This window comes from Artemia sp. Qi Xiang Cuo, chromosome 8 (assembly GCF_049724085.1).
Source record: "Artemia sp. Qi Xiang Cuo chromosome 8, ASM4972408v1, whole genome shotgun sequence".
Classification (NCBI taxonomy): domain Eukaryota; kingdom Metazoa; phylum Arthropoda; class Branchiopoda; order Anostraca; family Artemiidae; genus Artemia; species Artemia sp. Qi Xiang Cuo.
Window position 1 is genome coordinate 41,275,453 of NC_142801.1, and position 27,095 is coordinate 41,302,547.

The following is a 27,095-nucleotide window of genomic DNA, read 5'->3' on the forward strand; positions in this document are numbered from 1 at the left end:
GTATTTGTCTTTGTTGGTTTGTAAGTCTGAAGTGCTTGTCTTTCTCGGTTTGTATGTCTGAGTATATGTATTTGTATTTGTCTCTCACTCTTTTTGATTGTGTGTCTGGGTTGGTGTTTGCAAGTCCCAGTTTTTGTCTTTGATGGTTTGTATGTCTAAAGTGCCTGTCTTTCTCGGTTTGTATATCTGAATCTATTTATTTTTATCTCACTCTCTTTGACTGTGTGTCTGGGTGGGTGTTTGCTCATCCCAGTGCATGTCTTTCTTGGTTTGTATGTCTGAATCTATGTATGCGTATGTGTTTCTCACTCTCTTTGCCTGTGTGTGTGTCTGGGCAGGTGTTTGCTTATCCCAGTGCCTGTCTTTCTCGGTTTGTATGTCTGAATCCAGAAATACAAACCGAGTGCAAACCGAGTATTCCAGTGCATGTCTTTCTCGGTTTGTATGTCTGAATGTATGTATTTGTATGTGTTTCTCACTCTATTTGCCTGTGTGTGTCTGGGCAGGTGTTTGCTTATCCCAGTGCCTGTCTTTCTCGGTTTGTACGTCTGAATCTATGTATGTCTATGTGTCTCTCACTCTTTTTGCTTCTGTGTTTGGGCGGGTGTTATCTTGTCCCACTGCATGTCTTTCTCAGTTTTTATGTCTTAATCTATGTATTTGTACGTGTTTCACACTCTCTTTGTCTGTTTGTCTGGGTTGGAGATTGCAAGTCCAAGTGTTTGTCTTTGTTGGTTTGTAAGTCTGAAGTGTCTGTATTTCTTGGTTTGTATGTGTGAATCTATGTATTTGTATGCTTCTCTCACTCTTTTTGCTTATGTCTGGGCGGGTGTTGCTTATTCCAGTGTATGTCTTTCTCGGTTTGTGTCTCTGAATTCATGCAGTCGCATCTGTTTCTCAATCTCTTAGCCACTGTGTGCGGGCAGGTGGTTGATTCTCCCACTGCCTGTATTTCTTGGTTTTTATATCTGAATCTATGCATTTGTATGTATTCCTCACTCCCTTTGCTTGTGTGTTTGGGCAGGTGTTTGGGCTTGTCTTCCTCGGTTTGTATGTCTGAATCTATGTATTTGTATGTGTTTGACACTCTCTTTGTCTGTAAATATTACTTAACTGTATCTATTCTAAAGATGCTTTCAGATACCAAAATACAAGGAAATTAAAAACATCTCTACTTGTAGCAAAAATAAATAAATTAAAATATATGAGAAGAATTATCTTAAATATTACCTACATGTAGCTATTCTAAAGATGGTTCAGATACCTTAATAAAATAAATCTAAAAAACGACTACTTGTAACAAAAATAAATAAATTAAAATATATGCGAAGAATTATCTTAAACATTACTTACATGTATCTATTTTAAAGATGTTTCAGATACCTTAATAAAATAAATTAAAAAAACGACTACTTGTAACAAAAATAAACAAATTAAAAATATATGCGAAGAATTATCTTAAACATTACTTACATGTATCTATTCTAAAGATGCTTCAAATACCATAAAAAAAGCTCAACATGCTGCCTCAGACCTCTGAGCTGTATTCTCTAAAATACACATTTTCTCGCTAAAGATATGTCAATAATATTTGATTCACCTATACCAAACTTCCTCAACAGCTCTCCGAAACTATACCTAGTGGAGGAGAATATTATCCCCATTTTTATTATTAATAAACAGTTTCATTCAAATAAACGAGAATATTAAAAAAAAAGTCACATCGTTAGCTGAAATCTACATTAGGAGAAAAATAAGGCCTTTTAGCCGTTATTATTAAGCCCAAACTCATCAAATCACTAAATCCAGTTACTAAATTTGTCCCACATTCTCTTCATTTCTCTCAATCTCTTTCAATCCCTCTCAATCTGTTTCGCTCAAATCATCCTCTAAAATGTCTCAAACTGTTTCGCCCAAATAATCCCTAAAATTTCGAGTAATTTGTTTCAGTCAAAAAATCCCCCAAACGTAATTTCTGAATGTTCCTTTGTTTAGCATCCCTGCACTGTCACATTTAAAATTCCCAGGAAACAATGCCAGCGTTAAATTTATTCAATCTATCTTAATCTCACTGTGTCTCGTTTGAATTTCTGACAATTATCTATGGTGTCCTAGTTACACTATTAAGACTTCGAAATAATAATTCTAGAATTTATCTCTCATCTTAAAGTAGAGAAGCCTTTTAGTTTCTTAATTCCCCTTATGACTTCCAACTCCCATGATTGGTCGAGAAAGAGGATATGGTATTGTACCGTTAGTAGATCAATAACATTGTCATGCTCGTATTCAGTGAACATGTTGCGTCACCCTTCCCCACAGTATTCTATGCCCATATATGGACTTCCGTCAGTACCTCCTGACCCCTCCTACTCTAGAGTCATCTGAATCCACCAAAATTGGATGTAAAAATGTTCGATAAATACATATGAAACCAGAAGCCACAATCTATTATCTTTTAACAGCTTGCGTCGTCCCTTTGAGTTTTTTTATGTAATCATTTTCTTTTAGCTTCCTCTCAGCATTCTTGTTCGTTTCCACATCCTCTTTTTTGCAGCAATTAGCATTTTCTAGCTCAAAAATTGTCTTCGTCCACTCTCTCTTCTCAATGACCTTCATATCTCTTTTTGCTGATCGTTTATATTTTACTTTCTACATGCATTTTCTTTTTCTTTTTTACCAGCCTCTCCTTAAAGTTATGTTGTCTCTGAGCTTTCACCCATTTTCCTTACTAATGATGCAAAATTTTGCTGACAATGAGGAACCGTCGGATTTCAGTCGTTATCATTAGGAGAAAAGGTTGACTCTAAGAATAATATAACACATCTTGCCAATTTTCACACATCAACTACACGTACATTCACAGCATTGCCAAGAGGTGGCTTTTATGGGACACAGTTATTGATAAAACACTTCCCAGACAATGTATCTTTTTGTATGATTCATAGCCCCCAGGTAAGAAAATTTATGAACTTTTTCAAAAACTTTTTAGAGTTGCAAAATTATTCCAAAGAAGTTCCTTAACAAAATAAACTCTTAAATTTTCCGAAAATCAATTTTACGGCCTTTATATTATTATGGCGTTAATGAAATTTTTGAAAGTCGAAAGAAAAACAAATCTTCTCTTTATCGTGTTTTTCCGTACGTAGAAAACGTAAAAAATGGCTTCAAGAATGTAGTCACAGTCGTTTCGAAATCAATCTGCACATGATAGAAGAAGAAACTGTACCGTCTTTTAGTGATTTCTATCGTAAGCACCGCACTAGCGCCGCCTAAGTAAAGAGCGATGGGGCTTAAATGAACTTCTTTTTTTTATCAAGTCCCTTCGTATGGAAGAGTTGTAGAAAGTTAAAAAGGGGCCCTTTTGGTCTGAAATTATAAGTTATAATGCCCTTTTTAAGACTTGAAAATGATTGAGGGCAACCAGCCTTCTCCTGTATCCTTTTTTGCTACCAGTCCCTCCCCAAGACATCCAATATAAGATAGCCATTTTGTTCAATGAAAAAGCTCAACAAATCATTCTTCTGTGGATGACTTGACCCCACACAGCCCCTAAGGCGAGGATTTTAAATTATGCAAGTTGCACGTTGTTTACATATATGTTTTATAATGGAAAAAGGGGATCATCTTTGGATCCTAGAAGACGGAACTTTAAGAAATCGTTCTCTGATACAAAAAAAATAAAATCATACAGTTTGTTGGGAGGGACGGGAAGAAAGTGTTTGAGCACACGAAAATAGGCCAAAAAGTTTTTTTCTTCATTATTTTTTATTTCAAAGGGGCTCTTGCGTATCGTTTGCTATCCTTCGATCGTAAAATTCCCATAGAGTATATAAAATTCCCTAAGAGTATATTCTGGATGCGACAAGCACGACAGAACAAATCAAATGATACCTTATTTTTAATTTTTTCTACAATATCTCTGAAATGACTAAACGGATCGATCAGAAACCCAGAGGGAATATTGAAAAGAAGGGAAGCGGACTTTCTATTGACTTGAGGAGGGGAGTAGGGATAAACCGAGTGGCAATATACGTATCCAGCTAATCGAAATACCATGTCTGCAGCATCTTGAGAATGACTTTGGGGATGGATTTAGAAATTTCATAAGCAGCTGGACAAAGGAAAGGGAAATGTGGGGTAAAGGAATGCGACTTTAGCGTTGGGCTAAAAAATTCGTTTCCAATTCTGACAAAAACAAAATTTTGCACTATAAGCTCATATGGGACTTCTAATTCGGGCACGGTAAAGTTGTGAGAAATATCAAAGACGCTATGTGCCTCCAGGTTGTCAAAATGGCGTATCTGCTATACCTTAGGATATAAACTTAGAGCTTTCGGGAAATGTTGATGGGGGGCAAGTAGACTTGCCCCCCTTTTGCCCTGTGATTTTACTGGTGTGCGGCCTATTGCGATGACATCGATTTTTAGCAAGATTTATGAAAGCTTCATCGCTGGGTGGCTGAAAACTTTTATTCTGCATAAAATTGACCCTCAGCAAAATATGGGTGCGACAAGCCATTACTTAGTTAGTTTGCTTGATAATATTTTAAAGCATCTAGATGAACCGGAACGCTGGGTCAACCTCATCACGATTGACCTAAAGAAAGTATTTGACCTGATCTGCCATAGAACCCTTATCCGCAAGCTATTGACAAATTTTAATGTTGATGTATATTTGATAAGAATAGTTGCAAATTTTCTTTCAGGTAGAAGTAAAAAGACTAAGTATAAATCAGCCTATTCTGATCCCCAGTCAATTTGCTGTGGAGTTCCCCAGGGAACAATTTTAGGCCCTCTAATTAAATTTTAGGCCCTCTAATTGCATATTTTTCTTACATTTATCAGACCGCTGGTGGAATGTGTTGTCCCGTTTGGCATTACAACCTGGGTTCGGGTCAGAAGGACCGCCTGGAAAGTATCCAATACCGAGCTCTTCTGGTAGTTTCAAAATCTCCGAAAGTCCCGTATTGCTCGCTTTTAAAACAATTTTCACTTAAAACTCTATCGACACGCCGTGATAAATTGTTTTAAATTTGCTGTCGGTTTTTTCGAAAATCCGCAGCTTCGTGAAATCTCCCCCCCCCCCCTGAACATCTCCCTTCGCGCCAAAGGCTCCCGCGACATGTAGCTCAACCGGTAGCAAAAATTCAGCCGGTACCAGCCCGGCATAGGCGGTACGCAAGTAGTTTTGTTCCCTCGCTCGTCAAGATTTTTAATTCTGCACCCACTCGTCAATAATTGTATATTTTTATTTTCTTTAGTTCATTATTCTTTTTAAACTTGACTCTGTTTAGTTTGAATCTGTGATATTTCGAATCAATGTATATTTTTGCATGACGGTGGCTGTGGCTGTGATTTTATATGTTTAGTGTCTTATTATGACAAAAAATGCCGCTGATCGGCATGACCGTTTTTATGGCGTTTGAAAATAAAATCGATACCCTATCCTATCCTAGACTTTGATTTATGGCTTGGGGGAAAGAGTAGAACTAAATCAAAAGACAATATGTGCATCCAGGTTGTCAAAATGCCGTAACTGCGACATCCCCGGAACAAAAATGGCTCTCTGAAATGGGAAACTGAAAGTTCCAATGTCCTTCTTAATAGTCAAAAGTGATTAAAGGGCAACCAGGCCCCCTCCGGTGCCATCTTTCATACCCACCACCGCAATGTGCCTCTGGGGATGACATTTGATCCACAGCCTCTGAAGCAAGAGTAGTAAATTACGTGAATTACTCTTTGCTTGCACATAGGTTTTATAATGGAAAAGAGAGGTATGTTTGATCCTGGGTGTCCAATAAGCTAAAAAATTTTGGAGGTCATTGTCTGGGTAAAGAAAAGTCATACATTTTGTTGAGAGTGGGGGGAGAGGACCTCAGGGGTTCCTGAGATGGCCCAAAAAACTTTTTATTCCTAATTAGTAGAATTTCGAACAAGCTTTTACGAGTTGTTTGCTTGGCCAAGATTCCCAAAGTATCCCAAGATTGTACTCTGGAAACAACACACAAACTTGAGTAAACCAAAAGACGCTGTGTGCACCTGATTTTTCAAATTATATACACAATCTCCGGAATCACATAAGGGATCGAGTTGAAACTTTCAGAGAATAAAGTACTGAAGGGTAGGGGGTACAAGAGAATTTACAATTTTGAGTGGGGGGGGGGAGGAGAGAGAAAAGCTTATCAAACATAATGTATTTCAGAAGAAAAATGTAGTTACATTAATTCTTAATACGAAGATCCGTTGTTTTTTGTTTTACGTTGATCTGGTTTAAAACTTCTGGCCATGAAGATGTTTCAATTAAAATTTCAGAAAAAAGGGAATCTCAATCAGGAAACAATCGATTCTTGATGTCCTATTTTTATTTCATTTTTTAAACAGCAAAACAGATTTATTTTTAGTAAACGACCTCAAATGCATTTATTTAAGCGAACAAGTAGTTACAACATAATATAATCCAAAAACATTCTTATAATAAATTGGCGGATCAATACTCATCTATAATCTAGGTTTTAAAAGGATAGAGATCAAGGTGGAATCAGAAGGAAAAAAGTTGAGAAGATTTTAAATCCGTTTAAACAATATCCCCTTTTCCATCCTTTCAAAATTATATAATAAAACCATTATTCAAATTTGTGGCAACATTTTTTACAAAATTTAAATAGGAAGCCAAAATCTAAATTTATAAGCAGAAAAACTAAAATCTACATTAAACCAAAGACGAGGAAAAACAAAGTCATATAATAATTCAAGCTTAAATGAACAAAAAAACTATCAATGTAAAAACGAGACTCAAAACGATTGCAAATTACAATACATGCTCAAGCTAAAATTGAGTAGTGCTAACTATAAGCCTGCTAAAGGCAAGACGGTCATTCGCACTTTAATGGAAACAAAATATATTTAAACATTTTCTTTGTTATACTACTACTACTACTAACAACTCACTGCACAGAGCTACGCACGCTCTTCCACCATCCTAATCTGTTTAGAGCTTCCCTCTTCACACCCTCCCAGGAAGTTCCCATTTCCCTTAAATCTTTCCTTACGACATAATCGTACCTCATTCGGGGACGGCCTGCTTTTCGTTAGGCTCTTGACGGTTGGCCGACAAGGACTATCTTTGGCAATCTGTCGTCCTTTATCCGCAAAACGTGTCCTACCCATCTCAACTTCCCTCTTACTGTAGTCTAGAAAGCGGGATCGACACACATTTTTTGTACGGCTTACAGTTTGAAATACGGTCAGCCAGTCGGGTACCAAAAACAATCCGAAGGCAATTTCTCTGGAAAACATCTAGCAAATCTTCCTCCATTTTTCAGAGCGCCCAGGCATCAGAACCATAGTTGACCACTGTCATCACAGTAGCTTCCAGTATTCTAATTTCAGTTCGCAGACTTATCTCCCTATTCTTCCAAACTTTTTTCAACTGAGAAAAAAAACTCTGGGCCTTGGTTATTCTAATTTTAACATCTTCTCTGCACTCACCGTCTTTACTAAAAATATTATCTAGGTAAGTGAAGCTGCCCACTTGATCCGGTCTTCTCGCCACCGAGCATCATCTCCTTACCTTCGCTTATTCCTAGTCTTAGCTATTTAGTCTTCTTAATCTTTAAACCTATTCTTGCACCCTGAACTCTCAAAATCTCCAAAAATTCATTTATTTTACTAACACTTTCATCTAGGATGCTTAAATAATCAGGATAATCAAAATCTATGAGAGTTTTACTTCTTCAATTGATTCCGTGTTCGCTCATTGTCTTTGCTGTGCTCCTTAGGACAAATTCAATCGAAATAATCTACATAAATAAAGGACACAAAGAAACCAGCTACTAACCTCATTTCCTACCACAGCCATGTTATTCATGTACATAGCACTAATCACTTTATTTTATTTATCTGGTACACCATACAAGGATAGGACCTTCGATAAAGCTCTTCTATCAGTTGAAACGCTTGCCCATAATCTATAAAACTGAGGACTAAAAGGGTTTTCTGCGTTAGACACTTCTCAGTTATCAATCTAAGAGTGAAAATTTGGTGGATGCATCCTTCCCCCTTTCTAAAACCATACTGTTATTCGCTTAAAACTTAATCTACAGCTCCTCTAAGTCTAAAATGTATCATCATACTTGGTCATCTTTTTCCTACGAAAACTGGGTTAATGCTTCTACCACACTCACTCTTACCTCCTATCTTATAGAGGGGTTTTATTATTTTTCTTTAAATCGCTAGGTACTTCCCCTTTTTCCAAAAATCATATTCATAATTTTAATATCATTTATAAGTCATGTTATAATTCTATCTTATAACATTCCTTTTATATAATATTAAGGAATCAAAACTTACTGAAACTTGTGGGAATAATTATTATTATATATCAGACAATCAGTCTACCTTCGTTAGTTCTTTTCAGTAATCTTGGTTATTGTGGTGATTTTCTTTCTTTTTTTGTTCTTGTTGTTGATGTTTTGATAAATAACAACTACACTGTTCAAAATTGAAATTATGTGTCTTTGTGACAGTTTTAGAGTGGTATTTCCCCAATTATTTAGTGAAAACGGCTCGAAAATAGGTATTTTTGTCTCTGTCACTTTTGGAAAGCGTGTGTGATGCAGTTTTTCCTCATCAACACACAGACGCATCCTTTTTCATCTGTAACTTGGTGGAGAAACTTATACAATCTGATAGAAAAGTGGTGTCTTGTTTTAGGTTTTAAATAGCTCACAAATTTGAAAGTAATTTTTGCTAAATAAAAAATTTAACTGGACCTACATTGCCCAGGCACTGTGAATTATATAGTCAACTTTTGAATGACTTCACTGACACAATTATTTCGGGATGAGCACTTCGACTTTGTTTCTTCGCCAGTAACTAAACGCTATGGTTGTCAACCCATGAAAACCCTTAAATTATATGTGTTGAAAAGAATTACTTGTTCAAGAAAAATTATACCACATTCCTTAAAGACTGTCTCAAAATAGACTACTTCTTCTTAAAGCATACTTTATCAACTATTTCCTAACACTCAATCAATGCTGTTACTTTAAAAACGTATCATTTATACATAGTAATATGTTATTACTTACGCCCAAAATATAAAACCTGTTTTTGCTTCAAACTTATTTGATGGTTAGAACGATTTGGGCCTGGAAACAAATTGTTTAAGTTCCAAAAGCACACCGGAATTCAGTGCTATATATTTTCCACAAGTACCTAACCTCTCCCCTGTTTTGAACGTACTCTTGCGACTCTTGTTAAGAATTCACTACAATTCACCGGAATTTCAGCGCTATGTATTTACCACAAGTACCTAACCCCCCCCCCCCCCCTGCTTTGAACGTACTCTTCCGACTCTTGTTTAGAATTCACTACAATTCAATATAAAAAGCCCATCTCTTACAACAAAAAAAGGTGTATGTTGCCTCAGCAAGCTTTTCATACGTTATTTTTCTGCAGTCCTATGGTTTTGGATATTTCAATGTAAGAAGACAATTTTGGTATCATTTGATAACTGAAATTCAGTTTCATCCTTCTACTGAATTACGTGTTTGAAGTTTGATTTGATTTTTATTTGTTTTTTAGATTGAGAAATGGGTTGAAGTTGAAAATTGACTAGAAATAGGAAAAATTTTCTATTTTTAAGCCGGTTTAGTTTATTCTCTACAAGAAAGTCTAAGTAATATTATAATTTTAGCTCGGAAATTCGATATATCTGAAAATTGAGAATCTTACGATATAAGTGTATTGTCCTTTCGGTACAAGTTTCAGCTGTAGGCTTGCCGCAAAATCCCATGTTTCACATAAACCTCAACAAATGGTAGTAAATACGGAGAAAACATACCTTTGGTTACAAACAAGATTATAGTTAAAATATGGAAGTACTCTGTAATACTTATACTGCCTAAAGCTGATGAAGAACTACGGCTAAAGTATATATGAACGAGAAGTAATGCATAGAGAGAAGGCCAAGTTACTTACGTTCTACTAGATGGAATTTCGGCGACGCTGCGCGCACATTTAGTCAAGCCATTTTGCCATTTGATATGCCTGTAAGGTACCTCAACTAGGAGTCTGGGTGAGAATATTAGTAGATTCTATCAAGTCTTCTAATATTCGAAGAACTGTCGACAGTTCTTCGAGCCAATTTAGGGAAGAACTGTCGAACAAAGGAAAAAGGAAGGGCAAATTATTCGAAACAAGCAACTCCCCATCCTTCCCATAATCCTGGAACTCCCCCCCTACAAAAAAAACAGAAGTGGCCAGTTAAAATAAAATAGAAAACACCTGAATTACTCAGTTGCTTCTTATCTTAATGACCCACGTCAATACAAGAGTAAAAAGCAGATTAACCTCTGAAACGTTGATTAATTCAATGCTTTTCTGAAGGTAATTCAATGAGCGATCCACAGCCTTGAAAGATCTTTTGTCAGCAATGCCATTTGGTGAATATGTATCAGTATCTGCTAGTATTTCGAAGATATCCGGCTTTAAGGCTTCAATCGTCTTGATATGCCTAAAAAATAAAAGGAATAAACAAACAAACTATCCAGTTTAATTTCATGCTCATTATTACCATTTGCGTCCCGCAGCGGATTGAGCCAACATTAAAGTGGACCAAGTCCAGATAAATTAGCTTTTCAAACAAGGCTCACTAATTTAATTCACTTAAATTAAATCCTTTACTTTAGTTTATAATGTCCTAGAAACTAAAATATGATGAGGACAGCTTGCTAATAGAAATATTTTAAATCTTCATTAAAATTTTATATTTATACTTTCTAAGACCACACTGGCTATACATGACGTATGAAGCTAAGAGAGGAAAGGAAATAATAAATGATAAATAAAAACAAAAAAAGGTGAGAAAACGAGGATTTTGTCAGCCAGTGCGACAAGGACCTCCGCCAAGTCGTCCTCAGTGCTATAAAAAAAAAAAAAAAACAAGAATCTAACCTTTTAGAGTTCACTAAACAAGATCCGGACAAACACTGAATGAAAGATCAAAGGTGAAACCAATGAAAAAAAGGATTTTACAGAAGAGATCGTGCAATAATCTTTTGTCTAGTAATACGTATTACTCCTCTGCCATTTCGGTTGTCATTAGATAATTTCCTAGGGTATGTTAAATTTGATTGGGTGCAAATATCAAAACAGTCTTTTAGTATTAAATTGTTGTTATAAATTGGGCTTAATGAAATGTCTCCGGTGTTCCTATTTATAGCCAAATTCCTGTTTAAATATATTTTTTTTTATCTCAATTACCTCTTTGAAAGATTGCGGTAGGCCATTTACAGTAGATATTACAGTTAACTCCTCAAAAGGAACAAGATGTGTAGGATTTTCGAAAATATGCTGGGCCAATGCGGAACCAAAGTTGTCATTTTTATTTTTCAATCTCAGGGACTTATCTATTGTGTTCATGCAAACGTTCATGCAAAAAGTTTTGTGTTCATGCAAACGTTCACCTGGATTTTATTGGGTCCTATCAATATAACATTTCTCAAAAGATCGTGAGGATCTGTAGAAACCACTACACAGTACAGTTTTAGTTTCGTCTTCTACTGTGTTGAAAAAATTGTTCGATCTTTGGTCTATTTTTGAAAGAAACAGAGAGATTGTGTTTATTTAAAAATTTTAATTTCATCTTTTGACTGCGTTGAAAGCGACAAAGATGGCCCATAATTAAGAATACTCTTTACAATTTCACCTCTGAGTAGGTCTGGATTTTCAAGTTTTTGCTATTTTTATCTTTTTTTAAGTTCCGGAGGATTTTAATTTCTTGTTTTGACTGAGTTGAAAGCGACAAAGATGGCCTATAATCAAGAATACTCTTTAAAATTTCATCTCTGAGTAGGTCTGGATTTTCAACCTCCCCATGAGAGCTAAAAATTGCAGACTCCACGGCCGTAATAATTTCTGATGTATTTACGGTTGTTTGAGCCATTGCAAATTTCAAAAACAGTCAAAAGAATAAATTAAAATCCTCCGGAACTTAATACCCTTTTAATGGATACAAATACTTACAAAGAAATAAAAAGTGATCCCACTGACAAATACACACAGCAGTTGAAAAATGAATTAGGAATTTTAAAAGACAGTAGACTGATTACCCTTCAGTTTTACAAAAAATTCTAACCTAGGGGTTGTTCAGGCCCAATATCTTATTGTCTGCCTAAAATCCACAAGAAAGATATTCCGTTACGTCCCATCGTAGCATGTTATAGTTCCCCAGCTACAAGTGTAGGAAAGTTATTGGCCATCATTTTTAAGCCTCTTCTAAGCAAACAGAAATCTTACAAAAGAAATTCTATATATCTTGTTGAGAAGTTAAAATTTCAAAGTACAACAGAAAATACCATCTTATCTAGTTTCGATGCAGTTTCTATGTACACTTCATGCGATGTCCATAAATGTGAACAGGCCTTACAAAGAAAATTATAGGAAAATTCTGCTTGTTAAGATTACAATACTTTGGAAATTGACACAATAATGACGCTTGTTCGTCTTTGCAACAAGTTTTCTTCGTATTTTAAGTTCGAGATAAATTTTCCCTTCAAATTATGGGCCTATCCATAGGCTCTGTATTGTCTCCTTATTCGGCAATTTTATACATGGATTTTATATAAAAATCTGATTTGAATAGTTTCCACTTTAAACACTCCCTCTGGTTTCGTTTCTTTGATGATATTCTTTCTGTTTGGGAACATGGACAAGACTCTCTTGGAGATTTTTTGGTACATTTAAACTCTTTTGATTCAAACCTCCAGTTCACAATGGAACTAGAAGATTAAGGAAAGCTGCCTTTCTTGGATGTTTTGATTATAAAAAATACTCCTAGCCTTGAATTTTCTATATACAGAAAGCCAACCCATAATGATCGGTATCTACACTTCTCGTCAAATCACCCTCTTTCTGTTAGAAGAGGGGTAATAATCTCATTAGTCGACAGAGTTTTAAAAATCTGTTCACTTAATCATGTAAATTCTGAATTAAATTATATAAAAGATATTTTATTCTGCAACGGCTACCCAATAAACTTCATTTAAAATATCATAGATAGACGATTAAAAAAGATAAAACAATAAGATAGGAAGCCTATCCCTCTTGTCTTAATCATTACGGAAACTGAGAAAAAAAACTTTCACCCTTCTACCATACATTTCAAAACTTAATGATAAACTTAGAAAATTTTTGAATAAACACAATCTCTCTGTTTCATTCAAAAGTGAACAAAAAGTTAAACAATTTTTTCAACACAGGAAAAGACTCAACTAAACCTATACTGTGTAGTGGTGTCGTCAGATTCCCGTGGTCATGTGAGAGATTTTATATAGATAGGACCCATCAACAACTTGGTGAACGTTTGCATGAACACAAAATTTTTATAGACAAGTCCCTGAGAATGAAAAATAAAAATGACAACTTTGATTTCGCATTGGTCCAGAATATTTTCGAAAATCCTACACATCTTGTTCTTTTTGAGGAGGCAACTTTAATATCTACTGTAAATGGCCTACTGCAATCTTTCAAAGAGGTAATTGAGATAAAAAAAAATATATATAAACAGGAATTTGGCTATAAATAGGGACACCGGAGACATTTCATTAAGCCCAATTTAATACTAAAAGACTCTTTTGATATTAGCACCCAATCAAATTTAAGATACCCTATTAACATATCCAATGAAAACCGAGATGGCAGAAGTGCAAAAAGTATTGCTTGGCAAAAGATTCTTGCACAATCTCTTAGATAAAATCCTTTTTTTTCATTGGTTTTGGCTTTGGTCTTTCATTCAGTGTTTGTTAGGATTTTGTATAGTGAACTCTAGAAGGTTAGATTCTTGTTTTTTTTTTTTTTTTTTTTTTTTTTTTTTTTTTTTAGCACTGAGGACGACTTGGCGGAGGTCCTTGTCGAAATATTTGCTGGGTTTTCGTGTTCATATTTTACAAATGGCTGACAAGATCCTCGTTTTCACACCCTTTTTAGTTTTATTTATCATTTATTATTTCCTTTCCTCTCTTAACTTAATATGTTTTATATTTATATATGAATTAACACAAAGTTGACTCTGCTTACTTACTACCTAAATAATTACTTGTAAATTCAGTTTCGTTTTGTACTTTAAGCAATGAAAACAATATTTTAAGAAAAACTTCTGATCCTGGCCCCTTCCCTCATTATTTTGACCCGAAAATTAGAATTTACATCCAGGGAGAGTATTCTTTTTCAGCATTTCTTTTCAGTGGAAAAGGAATCAAAAGGATTATGTCCTGAAATTGATAATAATAATAATATTTTTTTTATTTCAACCTTCGCGGTTCCATCAACAATGATTATATACTGCTAGGGAGAAGAGGCTTGAAGAGGCATCAGGGTTTCTGAAGTTGCTGCACGAGCTACTCGATTTTGAGCATGTTTTGAGAGGCTATATGGCTTTTCGGAGCATTGGCAAAAAGAGGGCATGCATATTCCATGAGTGGTCCGACGCATGACATGAAAAGAGACAAGATTGATTCATCAGGGAGGAGACCTTGGCACCGTAAGATAATTCCTAGCTTCCTCGAGCAGAAGGTCTCCCTTTGCTGAGATAATCAGCCCATGTGAAATATGAAGAAAAGTGGACTCCAAGAAGGCGTAATGTACCTAACCTTTTTATTACCTTTCCTTTGAAGGTGAAACCAGGATGAGCCTTCACATTTAACGCCTTCGAAATGAGCTCATTTTTTGTTTTTGATGCAGTGAAACTGAAAAGCCATGCATCCACCAATATCTGAATTTTTACCAAGTCACTATGGAAGATTACTATGAAAATCTGCTAACAATGGGACAGGAACCCACGAGATCCTGCATATTAGGCAGATTTCCTGCCACTGTACCAAGAGATTCAATGCCCCCCCTCCCCCACCTATATAAGCTCCTCATGGCAACGAAAGCTTGTTCAAGTGCGCACTGAAAAATTATGATTTTCAGCTATGTTGACGCAGTGGCATCAATCCATGGCAACTTTTTTATTTGGGGGGGGGGGGGTGGGGAACAATATTTTTCAAAATCTAGGGGGGCGGAAATTTTGCTGTTTTTTCAATGAAAATACATAAAAAATGTTTTTTAAACTCTAGGAGGGGCGAAAAAAAATAATCTAGGAGTCAATATCTTCCCAGCCACCTGTCCAGATTTACACCCCTATGTTGACGTATCAAAACTTTAAAAATGTCAAAAATTGATCTAAAATCTTTAGTGCAAACCTGAAACTGAACGTGTTCAGCCATTTTTCTTCACTTTTTTAAAAAATCAACAAGCAATGCTGCAGTAAGATTTACATTATTTTTTTTTCTTAAGAAAAGTAACTAGATTGAATTTTGATACACAGGTGTTTTTTTTTTAGCGACAAAGAGAAATCTATATCAGACCACAGCACTTTACTTTCAACACGAAAACTAAGTACACTTCGTAACAATGTTGGAAATCCTTTTACAAGACTTTTACAAGAATACACAACATCCACCCGAGTTATAAAGACACAATCTTATAGAGATATCAGGCGTGAAACCTAATCACCCAGCTAAATGAAATATATTATAAAAAATGATACAGTAGTCCAGTGGCAGGAAAAATTCCAAAGAAGGTAACGGGTGCGGTTCCCACTAACGCTAGAATATTCGTTATTTTTAAAAATAGTAGCCTACAGGTAAACTAGCCAAAATTATGGGTCGACCCCAAACAAATTGCAACAGAAATTATTTTCATACCATATTGTAGAGAAAAATAAAGCTTAACAACATATCCAAAGTTGCACATTCTAGGTCGACCCAAAAGTAGTTTTTTTTTTTGGTTTTCATGTCAATTTTTTTTTAGTTTTTTCAAAAAAAAAGAACTGTCCGTAAATATTCGTTTTTCTGTATATGCAGTACCGTCCTGATGTAAAATGGAGAGCTGAGCCCAAAAATGAAAGCAAATTTGATGTATAATGTACCAGAAAAAGTTTCATAATCATCAATATGTGATTTTACCCTTCTCATCGCTGTGACCTCTTTTTCACCATACTATCAGAAGGCAACTATTATGACATAAAAGGATGAGCTGAGCCCAAAAATCAAATTAACCTAATCTAGTGTCTGCTAGAAAACCCGTTTCATATTCATCAATATGCACTTTTTTATTTTAATTTGACATGTTTCTTTTAGCACTTATTGTCCACCAATCCGCCCATTGTTGGTAAAAAAAATAAGTGAACTGGTGAATTATGGTTGGCTCGTTTAGAAAACCAGCTAACCCACAGAAGGTAGCTACACCACTTTCATTATCTTCGTAGGCAATAAATAATATCAATGTTTCGTCCCACGCTTTGTCCAAATGATTTCCCGGATAAAGCCGTAAGCTAAAAAGTCACAATTGAAAATTCCCCGAGTAATCATTCATTAAGTCACGTTAATGCCCGTGTTTGATATCTTGCCATCTATAGATACAAAAAAGTCATTCGATGTTTCTGCCACTTAACAAGCTAAAAATATTTCACTGCGAATGTTCTCCTTTCCCATTGACTTGATATTTAAAGGTAAGAGATCAGTTTTGTTTGTGTCATCATTTCAACCAAAGATCTACAGTCTGAAATGGTAAACTAATATATCCAACCGTATGGAGTAAAATTCTTGGAAATTTATATCAGAAAACTATTTTATAAAAAATAGTGGGTTTCATTGATAGGAAGAGAGTCCTACCAGCTTTAAATCCAGCGAATGGTCAAGCTCCAAGAAACCCATTCTGCCGTTTATCAAGCCTTCCAGAATGGGATGCATGTGATCAGACGTTCTGATAGATTCTGGGATGGGCTGTCCACAGATCTTGTCATTGAGCAGGAGCTCATGCGTTGTCTCAAAACGGCTGGTTGCCTTATTCTATAGATTTTGTTGAGAAGTTAAAATTTCAAAGAATAACGGAAAAAACATCTTATCTAGTTTCGATGCAGTTTCTATGTACACTTCATGCGATGTCCATAAATGTGAACAGGCCTTACAAAGAAAATTAGAGGAAAATTCTGCTTGGTCAGATTACAATACTTTAGAAATTGACACAATAATGACGCTTGTTCGTCTTCGCAACAAGTTTTCTTCGTATTTTAAGTTCGAGATAATTTTTTCCTTCAATTTATGGGCCTGTTCATGGGCTCTGTCTTATCTCCTTATTTGGCAAATTTTTACATGGATTTTTTAGAACAATCTGCTTTGAATATTTTCCACTTAAAACACTCCCTCTGGTTTCGTTTCTTTGATGATATTCTTTCTGTTTGGGAACATGGACAAGACTCCCTTGGAGATTTTTTGGTACATTTAAATTCTTTTGATTCAAACCTACAGTTCACAATGGAACTAGAAGATTCAGGAAAGCTGCATTTCTTGGATGTTTTGATTATAAAAAATACTCCTAGCCTTGAATTTTCTATATACAAGAAAATAGGGAGCCCGTCCCCCTTGATTCAGTCGTTCCGAAAATTGAGAAAAAAACTCACCACTCTACCATACATTTCAAAACTTAGATATAAACTTGGAAAAATATTAGACAAACGCAATCACTCTGTTTCTTACAAAAGTGAACAAAAAGTCGAATATTTTTTCAACTCAGGAAAAGATAAAACTGACGATGTATTGGGTAGTGGTGTCTACAGAGTCCCGTCTTCATGTGGGATATTTTCACATTGGTAGGACCCAACAAAAACCTGGTGAACGTTTGCATGTACACAAAACTTCAAAAGATCAAGTCCCTGAGATTAAAAAATAAAAATGACAAATTTGATTCTGCATTGGCCCAGCATATTTTCGAAAATCCTACACATCTTGTTCATTTTGAAGAGGCAACTTTAATATCTACTGTAAATGGCCTACCGCAATCTTTCAAAGACCTAATTGAGATAAAAAAAAATATATAAACAGGAATTTGGCTATAAATAGGGACACCGGAGATATTTCATTAAGCCCAATTTATTAAAATTTGATACTAAAAGACTCTTTTGATATTTGCACCCAATCAAATTTAAGAGAACCTATTAACATATCTAATGAAAACCGAAATGGCATAAGAGCAAAAAGTATTGCTAGGCAAAAGATTCTTGCAGAATCTCTTCGGTAAAATCCTTTTTTTTTATTGGTTTCAGCTTTGGTCTTTCATTCAGTGTTTGTTCGGATCTTGTGCAGTGAACAGCGAATGGTCAAGCTCCAAGAAACCCATCCTGCTGTTTATCAAGCCTTCCAGAATGGGATGCATTCGATCAAACGTTCCTATAGATTCTAGTCTAGGATGCCCGCAAATATTGCCCTTGAGCAGGAGCTCATGCGTTGTCACAAAACGACTTGTGGTCTTACTGACGAAAGTTGTTTAACAGAGGTTCAAATGTATTTATGTGTTCTGTCTTAACCAGTCTGTTCTGCACGAAATCTTCTGATGGAGGGTGTGTCGCAGGTTTGCTATGAAACTAGTAAACAACATAAAGAAACATTCAAGCCGAGGCAGCTAAGAGACTGTAAAGACACCCAGATCGTTATCGATTTTCTAGAAAAAGGATCACCATTTAATGGGGATCTTCAACTAAGAAACATCACCGACAGCCTACGAATCTGCCAACGTTAATTCTGCTCGAGATTTACGCCTAAAAATCATTAGCTCCATGTCTGGAAAGCTGGTCGCTGATTTTGTGTTTCGACGAAAACAACAGCCAGTTCAAATTACTACAAAGCAGAATCCAGGTGGATATTGCAAAAGACTGGACCCCACTCTCCTTTTTTAGAGGTTCATCACGCTAGCAAAGAGGATCAATCACACGATATCTGAGTAGTTTCAACACGAACACTACCCGGCATAACTTTTTGACAGTTCTTGCATGCTCCGGTCTCCAAACAAGCCAGAGTTTGCCAAGGCTATAGCAAAGGCTTGCAATCTCGAGGAGTGCTTTACTTCCCTTCTCAAAGGCACTTGATATATCATCGACGGTGGAGCTCTTCTGCACAGAATTCCATGGGCCAAAAACGAACGATAGTCCGAAATCCTTGACCCTTATGCTACTTACGTCACCCAAAAGTATCCATCTACCGCTATTGTTTATGGCGGCTACGACGGCAGAGCAACCACAAAGGATATGACCCAGACGAAGAAAATTCGTATCGGTCGTGAGATCTTTTCTAGAGCAGGTATACAGCTGAAGATAAAAAAGGATGAATTATTATCCTGCAAGAAAACAAGGCCAGGTTTACCTGCGCGTTGGCTGTTTATCTCCGATCAAAGGGCTTCGTCGTAGTCCAGGCACCAAGTGATGCAGATGTCCCAATTGTGCAAGCTGCTGTTGATTCTTCCCGGTATTACGACACTTCCGTCATTGGAGATGATACTGACCTTCTGGTTCTATTGTGTTATCATGGAGACCTATCAAGCAAGAAACTATTCTTTGCACCTGAGCCAAAGTCAAACAGAGCTCCCTGAATATGGGATATTTACAAATTGAAAGTGAAGCTGGGCCAAGAGACACGCCATCTGATTTTTTTTGCTCATGCCATCTTAGGCTGTGACTCTACTTCACGGATTCACGGTGTGAGAAAAGGCCTTGCTCTGAAGAAGCTAATGAGAGATGCCGATTTTCGTACATCAGCTGCAGTTTCATGCTGAAGTCAGCTTCGAAGGAGGAAGTAAAGGTTGCTGGAGAAGCCACTCTGCTCACGATATATGGCTCATCAAAAGAGGGAAACCTGAATGAACTCCGCAGGGAAGATTTTAAAAAGAAGGTGACCACTGCTGGCACGTTCGTCCACCCAGAATAGTTACCACCAACTTCTGTTGTGGCTGAATTCCACAGTTACGGGGTTTTCTACAACGTCCAGGTATATAGCGGAGTTCCTGATCCTCAACTTAAAGCCGAGAAATGGGGTTAGAAAAATTAACACGACTTTTTGTGTGTATTGACTACTAACGTTCTACCAGCACCTCAAAAACTTCTAAAAATCGCCACGTGCTTCTGTTAACTGGAATGTAGCTGCTTTAAAAATGGCTTAGCTTGTACTGCAGCGTGTAAAACGTGCAAAGGGACAGTATGTTCTAATTCTCCAAGAATAGAAAGCTATAACGATGAGGAGAACGTCGAAGCTTAGATGTCTGAATTAAAAGAATAAGTTGCGAATACTAGTTGGTGTTTGATTCTGTCTTTGAAATGCTCATGAAGTTCATTTGATAATTTTATCAGCTATTAAGACTAGTCAGTGTGTTGATAATAGTTTAGTTTGAGTAAGATTTTAAATGTCGGTCGCTAAAAACTAGTTTCATAGATGATTTCTGGTTTCTAGTATTTTTAATGTTTTAATAAACATCTTGCAATCCCTTTTTTAGGCCGACCCATTAGGCGACGGAATCAGCAACGATCATATTCAGGCTAACTGATTATTAGACCTCAGAATCGACAATTTAGCCAGCAAAAGATGGTCGGATAAAAAAAAATGGGGGTCACGACGACGAGAAACGTAAAAATCTCATATTGATGATTATGAAACGTTTTATATACCGTACACCAAATTTGACTCCATTTTCGCACTCATCTCGTCTTTTTAAATCGGAATAATAATTCAGTTCAAGAAAAACGAACAATTACCGGAACTTAATTTTTTTTAGAAAAGTGAGAAAACTGACACGATACACAAGAAGCGCTACTTTTTGCGTCAACCTAGAATGTGCAACTTTGGTTATGTTGTTCAGCTTTTTTTCCTCTACGACATGGTGTAAAATTATTTCTATTGTAATTTGTTTTACCAACAATCGACGAATTGGTGGACAATAAGCGCTAAAAGAATAAGTGCAAAGTGCTAAAATGTCAAATGAAAACAAAAAGTGCATATTGATGAATATGAAACGGGCATTCTAGTAGACATTACACCATGTTTATTTGATTCTTTGCTTACGGCTTTATCCGGGAAATCACTTGGACAAAGCGTGGGACGAAACGTGATATTATTTATTGCCTACGAAGGTAATGAAAGTGATGTAGCTGCCTTCTGTGCGTTAACTCGTCTTCTAAATGAGCCAACCGTAATTTAACAGCCGCCTTATTTTTTTTTTTTACCAAAAATCGACGAATTGGTGGACAATAAGTATGAAAAGAAACATGTCAAATGAAAATAAAAAGTCCATATTGATGAATATGAAACGGGTTCTCTACTAGACATTACATCAGGTTAATTTGATTTTTGGGCGCAGCTCATCATTTTATGTCAGAATAGTTGCCTTCTGATAGTATGGTGAAAAAGAGGTCACAAGGATGAGAAAGGTAAAGTCAGATATTGATGATTATGAAACTTTTTCTGATACATTGTACATCAAAATTGCTTTCATTTTCGGGCTCAGCCCTTCAGTTTACACCGGGATGATACTTCATATACGAAAAACGAACATTTACCAACGGTTCATTTTTTTTTTTTGAAAAACTGAAAAAATTGACACAAAAAGCAAAAAAAAAAAAACTAGTTTTGCGTCGACCTAGAATTTACAATTTTGGATATGTTGTTCAGCTTACTTTTCTCTTCAATATGGTGTAAAAATCATTTCTGCTGCAATTTGTTTGGGCTCAAAATCTAGCTTGCCTGTACTAAAAGCCAATGTTCCAAATGAAGTGATAAAAAAATTACTCTTTAACACCAAGGACAAGTCTACCGCTTCTTTTCCATAGTGATATTCCAGATGCTTGATTGTAACCAGGTGGGAGTACTGTCGCAGAATCATTTATTGATATATATGTGAACATTCTCTAAAGGGAAAAAAAGAAAGCAAAGTTAGTTCATTAGTGAACTTGCGAAAAACATAAAAACAAAACAAAAAATGAATAAATTATAAAAGCAAATACAGACACGTGTAGAGGGGTTGAAGATCTCCCCCCTTCAAATGTAAAGAATTTTAAGATGTTGGCATATTTCTCCGTCTAATACACATATTTCACCAATTTTGATAGTTTTGGACGAACTCGACCTCCCATGAAAGGGATTCCCATTTATGTACCTTGCACACCAATTAAGCCGCTTTTTAACTATCAGTGTCATGGCTTCAGTTTCAGGTGGAAAAAAAAATTAAAGGTATTAATAAATATACCAACCGTAATGCCAGTACCTAGCAACAATTATTACACTCAAGCTTTGTAGGTACCGTTGCCAGCCAGAAGAGCAGGGCTAGAAGCATGTAAAGTTTTATTGCATTCCTTTTTTAAGTACAAAAACTTCAAGTGCTATCCCATCTGATACAGGATTTTTTTTTAATTTGTACTAAATACAGAATAAACGTTTAAAACCTCCCGACCAGCAGGAACAAAACGAGAAACATTTCAGGAGCTAGTGATATTTTTACATAGACAGCAAAATGAATTTTAAATAGATAGAAGATTCTATCATGTTCCGAATTAGGCTCTTTCATTTTTAAAGCCCCATCCTCTAATATTTATGAAATTTTACATTTTCCGTTTTTGAGAGTGTTTTTGTCCGTCGTCAAGTTTAGGGGTGGTTTCTGCCTCAGCCGCTCTTCCTAATATATCACAGAATAATTGTTTTGATTTGTTCAAGCCCAATCTTTCGCTTGAGTTCTTTCCCTAGCTTATTTGAGTTTAGTTGTGGTATTTTCCAATTTAGTCATATTGACGTGAATAGTCTTATCATTTGTCCACTTTAGTTCTGATAAGTTGGTCTCCTATCATTAATATCTACTAGTGACGGTTTGAGTATTTACAAAAAGCTGTTTTCTCAATAGCTGCAAAGAGGCCTTCTTCTGATGGAAGTTGCCACTTGTAAAACGATAGACGGATCCTATTAAAATATTTCTCACTTTTTTTCGCGAATTGTGACTATTTCCACACCGATGTCATTATGTACGAGAATTGATTATGGGTAGGTTTTTAAATGATTTGCTTAGTAGATTACGATTAATCTCCTTTCATTTGTAAGGTTATATACCACACGGTAGCCATTTGTTTAAATTTCATGTTCATCAATGCTGTTTACTTTTTAGAATTTACTTCTGCTATACAGACTACAACCGGCTGTCCTTCTGCCGCAACTTGCTTTAATTCAGTTAACTTGGGCATTAGTTGGTCTACTTTAGCATAGCAAATACACAGTCTATGCTGTGGTATACTAGATAATTGTCTTGGATAAACTATTTTCTCCTCTAGGGTTTTGCAATGTCTAGTCAAAGCATGGAATTACTGTCGTTTGTCACAATCTGAAGCTATAATGATGATATCTGTGCAGTATGCGCAATGCTTCGAAAACTTCATCGGATCTACTTTTGAAGCTAGCGGTTCGTTTGCCAGTACCTCGGCGCTCCTGGCCTCAGTTTTTGCAAGGATCTCTCTCCTTCACCTTGACCCAGGAGATTTGTAGAAGTAGGAGGTCTATGTCTCCTAAGATTATAGTTTCTGACGTCGAAATCAATTGTTTCTTGTTTTTCATATGAGGCTTGAACTGTTTGACTTTTCAGTGTGAGTTATGACTTGTCAGTTTCGATTAGGAAAGGTGGTCTTTGAGTATTTTTAGGCTTAACTAAACTTCCTGATCCTTTGTGATCTTAATTTCACATCATTCTGAATGATTCCACAGTATTTGTTCATTGTTTTTTTTTTGTTTTTTTTTTTTGTTTTTTCAAAACTTAACAAGTTAATTGATTAACATTATTTGCAGATTGACTAAAGGGAAACAATCCTACCTTTTACTGACCAAAGACAATTTGTAAACCTCAAATCCACTTCAGCTTCCCCTTACCTTGTACATATTATAAACTCGATTAGAAAAATTATAGAAAAGCCTAATACTTGGCTAAATATAACTTCCACGATCTCCAAGAAATATTTGATCTTATTCACCACAATATAATAGTTGAGAAACTTGTCACTGAACTCAACATTAACTCTTTCCTGGAGAAATGGGTTGCCTCCTTCTAATCAAATATATTACAAGTAGTCAAATATCTGAATCACCATTCCATTTTTCTCTCTGGTCAAAAGAGAGCATCCTAAGGTACTCTTCTTGGCCTCTCCTTTTCTCAGTTATGGTTAAAAGCCTATCTAAGGAACTTCGTGATAGTTGGAAATATGTCGATGACCTAACCGTTGTTAAAACAGGCAATAGAAATTTAATAAGGAACCCTCTGAGCATCCACACTGATATTTCGCATGATGCCACGGACTTTGACATGAGAGTAAACCCATCTTAATCCATGATAATATAGATTTGTTTCCTTAAATCCCTGCAACGTTTCCTTTATTTCATCCCTCCTGAAATGGTTAAAGAATTATTTATTCTCTCAGCTTATTTTTGCATTCATTAGCCAGTTTTAAGTGGCTCCTGATCTTTCTTCTTTTCTTTTAACAACGAAAGAGGATTTCGGCCCTTTGGGGCTTGTAATAGCAATCTTTTAAACTAAACATCTTATCTACCCAGCACCCCCTTATAGTTTCAACTTGATAACCTTTTTCACTCCTGATACAATGCAGATGCACTTTTTTGACAGCCTGGATGCAAAAAGCGTCTGCTGATTTAGTTCTATATCCTCCTCAACATTCCTTGAAAGTTGCACTTTTACACCCTTAGTCATTCTGAGCTATTGAAGCTACGTCCTTTTGACGACCTAATAGCAAATGGTGTCTTTCGATTTAATTCAAAATCCCCTAAGACATTCCATGAAAGTTTCAACTTAATAACCTTAGCCATCCTGAGGCACTGCAGATGCGCCCTTTTGACTACCTGAATACAGGTAGTGCTTTTAATTTAGTTCGACATCCTTCTCAACATTTTGGGAAATTTCAACATGATTCCCTTAGCGGTTTCTGAGATATTACAGATACACTCTATTGACGACGGGATGTATATACTGTGTTTAGATTTGGTTCAACACCCCCCCCCCAACTCAATATGCATTGTAAGTTTCAAATTAATACTCTAAGCCATTCCTGAGATTTTGCAGATAAATCCCTCTGACAATCTGGGTGCATATAGTGTCTTTTTATTTAGTTCAACATCTCCTGACTGTTCCCTGAAAGTTTCAAGTTGATATCATTTGTTGTTCCTGAGATATTCAGAGATGCCCATTTGACAACATGTGCGCAAATAGTCTTTTCAATTGATTCAAAAGCCTCTCAACATGTCAGTAGTAAGCGCCCAATTCGTTGAAAACCTACATTCAAACCTACGCCTGAGGCATGGATATGTGTGTAAGTTTTCAACGAATTGCGTTCCTTCCGGTTTTTCTGGTAGGTAATTATAATCTAGAGGTCAATACATCTTTCAAAGAGGAACGAGTACGCAATACCGGTCCTAGTCTGATTGATTTTTTTGACAATTGCAGTTAGTCAAGACGAGTTTGTTAAAAATTTGTTGTTGCTAAAGCTAACTCTCATTGAAAAAAGGGTTATAAAGCTTTTTGTTTTTGATAAGAATTGCACAATGAATGTATCGTTTGACGTTGGCATTTTTTATGAGCCAATCAGAGGTTGTTCAATATACGATAACTTGATTTGTGGTTGGGATTTGAGTAAAAGAAATGGTTATGTTATTTGCTTGCGTGTATAGGAATTCCCATGTTATTTGCTTGCATGTATAGATAGTCCCTTGTTATTTGCTTGCATGTATAGGAATTCCCATGTTATTTGCTTGCATGTATAGGAAGTCCCATGTTATGTGCTTGCTTGTATATGAATTCCCTTGTTATTTGCTTGCATGTATAGGAATTCCCATGTTATTTGCTTGCGTGTATAGGAATTCCCATGTTATTTGCTTGCATGTATAGGAATTCCCATGTTATTTGCTTGCATGTATAAGAATTCCAATGCTATTTGCTTGCGTGTATAGGAATTCCCATGTTATTTGCTTGAGTGTATAGGAATTACCTTGTTATTTGCTTGAATGTATAGGAATCCCCAAGTTATTTGCTTGCGTGTATAGGAATTCCCTTGTTATTTGCTTGCATGTATAGGAATTCCCATGTTATTTGCTTGCGTGTATAGGAATTCCCATGTTATTTGCCTGCATGTATAGGAATTACCATGTTATTTGTTTGCGTGCATAGGAATTCACAGGTAATTTGATTGCATGTATATTAAATCAAAGGGAAAATGAGTGCATGAATAGGAATTCCCACGGTATTTTGATTGAGTGTATAGGAATTCCAATGTTATTTGCTTGCGTGTATAGGAATTCCCATGTTATTTGCTTGCATGTATAGGAATTCCCTTGTTATTTGCTTGCATGTACAGGAATTCCCATGTTATTTGCTTTCATTTATATGATTTCACATGTTATTTGCTTGCTTGTATAGGAATTCCAATGTTATTTGCTTGCTTGTATAGTAATTCCCATGTTATTTGCTTGCATGTATAGGAATTCACTTGTTATTTGCTTGCATGTATAGGAATTCCCATGTTATTTGCTTGCTTGTATAGGAATTCCAATGTTCTTTGCTTGCGTGTATAGGAATTCCCATGTTATTTGCTTGCGTGTATAGGAATTCCCTTGTTATTTGCTTTCATGTATAGGAATTCCCAAGTTACTTGCTTGCGTGTATAGGAAGTCCCGTGTTATTTGCGCGCATGTAGAGGAATTCCAATGTTATTGGCTTGCTTGTATATGATTTCCCATGTTATTTGCTTGCATGTATAGGAATTCACATGTTATTTGCTTGCGTGTATAGGAATTCCCATGTTATTTGCTTGCATGTATAGGAACTCCCATGTTAGTTGGTTGGATGTATAGGAATTTCCCCGTTATTGTGCTTTCGTGTATAGGAATTCCCATGTTATTTGCTTTCGTGCATAGGAATTCCCATGTTATTTTCTTGCTTGTATAGGAATTCCCATGTTATTTGCTTGCATTTATAGGAATTCCCAATGTATTTGCCTGCACGTATAGGAATTCCCACGTTATTTTGATTGCGTGTATAGGAATTCTCCTGTTATTTGCTTGCGTGTATAGGAATTCCCATGATATTTTATTGCATGTATAGGAATTCCCTTGTAATTTGCTTGCGTGTATAGGAATTCCCATGCTATTTTAAGGGCTTATGTGCCCCCTTCCTATGCTATTCCAGGAGCTTATG

At 36.0% G+C, this 27,095-nt stretch overlaps 2 protein-coding genes across 7 annotated transcripts in view; one reads left to right on the forward strand and one right to left on the reverse strand.

The window, feature by feature from the left end:
• LOC148949414 (queuine tRNA-ribosyltransferase accessory subunit 2) overlaps nucleotides 1–27,095 on the reverse strand; it is a 120,018-nt gene that overhangs the window by 33,635 nt on the left and 59,288 nt on the right. For all 3 annotated transcript variants that reach the window (XM_089093432.1, XM_089093430.1, XM_089093431.1), the window contains exons 3-4: nucleotides 21,653–21,771; nucleotides 10,353–10,515 (exon numbers count right to left, since the gene is read on the reverse strand). In XM_089093432.1, coding sequence (XP_088949558.1) covers nucleotides 10,353–10,515; nucleotides 21,653–21,771 — 282 coding nt within the window. The remainder of the gene's footprint in view (nucleotides 1–10,352; nucleotides 10,516–21,652; nucleotides 21,772–27,095) is intronic.
• The window catches only part of LOC148949415 (uncharacterized), a 159,799-nt gene continuing 135,603 nt past the window's right edge, over nucleotides 2,900–27,095 (forward strand). For all 4 annotated transcript variants that reach the window (XM_089093439.1, XM_089093435.1, XM_089093437.1 and 1 more), the window contains exon 1: nucleotides 2,900–2,952. The gene's annotated coding sequence lies outside the window, so the exon portion shown is untranslated. The remainder of the gene's footprint in view (nucleotides 2,953–27,095) is intronic.